At 40.1% G+C, this 5,407-nt stretch overlaps 1 protein-coding gene across 1 annotated transcript in view; it reads right to left on the bottom strand.

Moving 5' to 3' along the window:
- si:ch73-330k17.3 (IGFBP domain-containing protein) overlaps positions 1-1,748 on the bottom strand; it is a 4,116-nt gene extending 2,368 nt beyond the window's left edge. Inside the window, exons 1-2 of the mRNA XM_037683707.1 lie at positions 1,421-1,748; positions 558-645 (exon numbers count right to left, since the gene is read on the bottom strand). Coding sequence (XP_037539635.1) covers positions 558-645; positions 1,421-1,748 — 416 coding nt within the window. The remainder of the gene's footprint in view (positions 1-557; positions 646-1,420) is intronic.
- Positions 1,749-5,407: the final 3,659 nt, after the last annotated feature.

Genomic DNA, 5,407 nt, shown 5'->3' with positions numbered 1-5,407 from the left:
CTTATTGAACTTATTAAACTTATTAAACTTATTGAACTTATTAAATTTATTAAATTTATTAAACTTATTAAACTTACTGAACTTATTAAATTTATTAAACTTATTACATTGATTAAACTTGTTAAATTTATTAAACTTATTGAACTTATTAAACTTATTGAACTTATTAAATTTATTAAACTTATTAGACTTATTAAACTTACTGAACTTATTAAATTGATTAAACTTATTAAATTGATTAAACTTATTAAATTTATTAAACTTATTGAACTTATTAAACTTATTGAACTTATTAAATTTATTAAACTTACTGAACTTATTAAACTTATTGAACTTATTAAATTTATTAAACTTACTGATCTTATTAAATTTATTGAACTTATTAAATTTATTAAACTTACTGAACTTATTAAACTGATTAAACTTATTAAATTGATTAAACGTATTAAATGTATTAAACTTATTGAACTTATTAAATTTATTAAACTTACTGAACTTATTAAACTTATTGAACTTATTAAACTTATTGAACTTATTGTCTTAGTTAGTTCAGTCACCTGGCTGAGCAGATGGCAGAGGGGTTGGCCTGACAGAAATCCTTGGTGCACGTTGGCTCACAGCTCTCCGGATCCAGTGCTTCAATCACTGCACGACACAAAGTTCACATGAAAACACAGAATCTGTGAAACACTGTTCACTTCTTGTCGTGAGCAAAGAAAAACCACTTGTCGTAGGACGTCTGATACCGTATCAACAAAGGTGGCAGTTCTTTTCGTTCCGGTCAGATAAGAGGAATAATTACAAGAGTGGAAAGCTTTGGATCAAAGGAAGCCTTGAGCAGACTATCAGTGTTCACAGCTCGTAAAAATGCTTTTACCATACTGGCACCGCTCCCATTACAACCAGGAATGAACTCCAGTTAAGTATATTTACTGTGGTTTCAGTGTTTCCACTTTATGTTTGGAAAAAATATATTTACATTTTCATGATGTGCAAGTTCCTGCATATTAATCTACTTATAATACAGAATAATCGTAGTTTTAATTAACACATTTAGCACATTTCTGATAACGTTTTTAAACAAATACATTTTTTAATTGATTTTCGATGCAAATATTTGTGTTTAGGATTTTCCAGACCGTGGCTCAGCCTGCTGGTTCTTAAGGTAAAGTAATAAAGTGATGTGCGTTGTCATCCTTCTCTGCATTTAACCATCACACCTGGGATACACCCAGGTGGAGCAGCGGGCAGCCATGTAGGTGCCCGGGGAGCAATTAGGGATTGGGTATCTTGCTCAGAGACACCATGGCATGTGGGCGTAGCGGGAGTTGAGCCTTGACTTTCTGCTCCCGGGTCGACTGCCCTGCCTCTACCCCATCTCGGCCCGTTTTTATCCCTGGGGTGGGATTTCTCATCTCACCGCTCTTGCAGATCCCTTTCCGCTCCGCTTCTGGTTTGTCAGCGTCTGATTCCTGATAAACGCACACCAGCCCCTCGTCGCACTTCCCCAGGTAGTCCCACGTCCCCCCACAGGTGTCCCCCTCTGTCCTGGCACACACGGGGCAGCAGCCGCAGACGCCTGTCGTCACGCCGCCTTTGCACTGGAGCCTCAGGGCCCGTCTGGATGAGCAGTGGACCCGCTCGCAGGGCGGGCAGTGGAGAGTCTGAAGCTGGCGGGGGTCTCCGGTGAGGATTTCCTTTGAGCCCAACACCCCCAACGGGCCACACACAAAGAGGAGCATCCACATCCTTAATGTCGAACAGGTTACCCTGATCCTGAGAGCCTGGGACTTATAACACTACCACGGCCTCGTAACTTATAAGCCACAACCTCCACCAGCAGCCAATGGATGAGGGCTGGGGGGGTCATCATCCCCTCACCTTATCTTCACACTATCAACAACATGATTTTGTTTAGGCGCGCAGTAAGATAAGTGTGGTGAAGTTGAAAACACTGGCCCCCTTTGTTTTGGAGTCATGTGACCTCAGACAGGGGCAGTTCAGCGCACACTACAATCAGGTGATGACCCGTTTCTGAAAAGAACAAAAGGATTAAGACATCAGGTTATCTGAGCACGACGTCTTATAACTGTGAAGAAAGACTGGCAAGATGTGTGCACAACAATAAACAATAAACCTGGAGCTTGTCCCTTTGCCGCGCTGCACCGAAAACATGTTGTTAAATGTTCAGGTTTGATCGAGCCAGTTCGTTCTCTAAACCTTTTAAATCTGATCAATGTTGACGTGCACCGTTTGAATTACAGACCGCTCGTCCAGCCACGACAACAGAAACTGTCTTGTTGTACAAGTTAAGGATGATTTTCAGCTGCTGCCGCATAAAATGTTAGCTCGGTATTCTGTAAAACTTTCTTAGTTTAGCCATTGTTGTGTTTGCTGAGGCTGATTAGCTGTGGCAGCCATCTTGATTTGCGTTGGCTAGTTACGTCCACTGGTGCCTCTCTTCACTGCTTTGTGTTCTAAGTTTGCAGGAGTATGTTTTAGCTTTATACATTTACACAGTTCAAGTTTTAAATGGGGTTTAGGTCAGGAGCCACGCTGCCATAAAATTGTTTTGTCTCGTTTGAATCTTTCCTCTGAGGTGCAGAACTTGTGCTTCAGGTCACTTTCCTGCTGAAAGACCATAAATCCTCACCTCAGGCCTAGTTCTGTGACTGAGTAACCTTTTTGTTCTAATAACTTGATAGTATCTCATTAATCAATGGTCTCATAGCGTCAGTGGCTAAAGCTGAGACATCGGAGCCAATGGGTTCGACATAACACTACTTCATCTAGCTACCTAATGGTCACTAATGGTGTGCCACAAGGCTCGGTTTTAGGACCCACTCTTTTTACAATTTATATAAATAATGTAAGTCAAAACATTCCCAACACCTCCTTGTATCTCTGACCGTACACTTGTTTATTGTCGAGCTAGCACAGTTGCCATGGTTTTCCAGCTTCTAGTCTGCATTTGACGTCATTCAGTCTGATTTGTTTCATCTCAAACTGGTACTAAATGCTGATAAAACCAAAGGGATGTTGTTTTCAAACAGAAAGTTGGTGTCAGCTCAGCAGTTCTTCCTCCTATCTCATCCATGCATGGTGTTCCTACTGAGTTTGTGGATTTTTACAAATACTTGTGAACTCTTTTAAACCACATGTTGAAAACTTGATCAAGAAACTGAAATTAAAACTGTGTTTCTTTTCAGAAATAGATCTTGTTTAACTCTGAATGCCAGAAAACACTTTGTAACTGCTACTTTTCTACTGGCCATTGACTTTGGTGACATTATTTACATGAATGCTCCTGCCAGCTGCTTGCAGATGTTGGATGCTGTCTATCATGAGATTATATAAGATTATCTAAGATTATCATATTAACATATCTAAGATTCATAACTGGTTGTAACTATCATAGCCATGACTGTACCCTGTACTCCATGGTCAGTTTGTCATCATTATCTACATGTAGGCTCTCACTAGGGGTTAAACGACTACATGTTTTTAAAAGTCGACTTTAACATGATAAGTCAAGTCGACTTCGACTAGTCGATGATGTCATAGGAACTCAAGACGCTATATCATAGTTGCTGCAACAAAACAATGGACATATATTATGTGCCTACCATTTAACATACTGCAAATAAGTCTAAGGAAAAGCAAAACTATTACTTGTTAGCTGGCATATAATCGACTAGTCAACTGGTCGATTAGTTGCTTCAGCCCCTAGCTCTCACACTGGTTCATTTTCATCTATAAATCACTCCTTGGTCTGCTGCCTTCATATTATATACCACCTCACGCATGTCATGTCATCAGTGCAGTTACAGCGTGCGCTCTCAGGTCATCATTACTTGAAGTGTTCCCTCAGTGCAGACTGAACTGAGCAAAAGGCCTTCTCCTACTCCTGTTTCCTGGAACATCTTGCAACAGGAACTGAAGCTGTCCACTTTCATTTCTTTAGGAGATTCTAAACATTTGATAAGGTCAATAGAAACATCAAAGCAAATATGTTCTTGTTTTTAGTATTTCACCCTGTTTTATGGCACTCTGATTTATTGTTTTATAACTCTACTTGTATTTTAATCACATTTTTACTGTCCCGGGAGTTTATTGTCGTCTGTACTTTACATGTTGTCTGTCTAAAACATGTTTCTCTTGTAAACGAGTCCTCGTGACTCAGTGAGACTAACCTGTTTAAATAGAGGTTGAATGAATTTAAAATCAGTGGGATGTAGGGGACCATCCTGCTGGTTGAAGTCACATCTAACAGATTATCCAGACTCATCAAATCCTTGTTTTTCACTTTGTTGGTGCAGAAAGAAGCATCTTTCTGACGTGCTGTCATCTTCCAGCAGCCGTGTGTCTAAACGTCAGTCTGTCCCTCAGACTTTTGGACAAGTGTTTACTGAGGCTTTCACGTTCTCAGACATCTAAACGTTTTTATATGATCGTCTATTGTTGTCTGTACCTCATCTGTGTTCTTTGTTAAATTCAGGTCTCTCTTGTAAATGAGTCCTTGAGGCTCATTGAGACTAACCTGTAGAAATTAAGGTTGAATGAAAAAAATGTTTATTCTTTTCTAAGACTCATCAAAGAACATGATTTACGCAGAAATTATTGTGAAATTCTTTGCTGTAAAATGAGTGTTGGTGATTTGTTGTGTATCAGTTTAATGGGAAATTAGTCAAATAACGTGACGAGCCTTTTTTCTAATCTTACAGGAGTCTACAGCGTCAGCAGGGCTTCTGTGTGCAGGTCAGGGTTGATGTCTCCGAGTGGACGTCTGACAGCGCTGACGTCTCGACTGATAACTGAAGGGACCGCGGGTGTTTTTCTCCACTTGGTTTTGTGTTCAACGTTGCAACAGCTTCTCCTTTTGTCGTTCATTTGTTGACCTAAATTTACATTTTGTCCAGTCCAGTGGAATAAAACACATAAAACAAGAGCTGAAGAACAAGTTATGGTAACGAGATAATCCACTTTGCTCAGAGATGTTGCATCATTCTCTGACTCCATCAGCCGACCACTCCAGGCCTGCCTTTGTGTCGTCACCTGGATGACCTTGTGGACCAGCTCTAAATCTCAGTTGACTCCCAGGTGCAAGTCTTCCCTGACCCAGATCTAGAACTACCAGCTGTTTTAGTTTCCAGAAAAGACAGATCCACTCAGCCGGTGATGAGAAAACAGTATTAGGTCTAGTTAGACTTCAGGCTGATGCACAATTTTCATTTCTAATCTGGTGCTTTATCACTTTTCCCTGGTAATCTGGCAGAATTGTGACTCTCCTGCCTGAAAATAAATCCTCTGGTGATGAAGATGAACTTAAAGACAAAGTCTGCTTCCAGATCACAGAAGGTCTGTCCTGTTCAGTTTCATCTTTAATGAATCACTAAGTGAACGACAT

Source organism: Nematolebias whitei, chromosome 10 (genome assembly GCF_014905685.2).
Source record: "Nematolebias whitei isolate Nwh7 chromosome 10, NemWhi1, whole genome shotgun sequence".
In the NCBI taxonomy this organism is placed as follows: domain Eukaryota; kingdom Metazoa; phylum Chordata; class Actinopteri; order Cyprinodontiformes; family Rivulidae; genus Nematolebias; species Nematolebias whitei.
The sequence above is the reverse complement of the archived record's forward strand: the minus strand, read 5'-3'. Positions and strand labels throughout refer to the sequence as shown.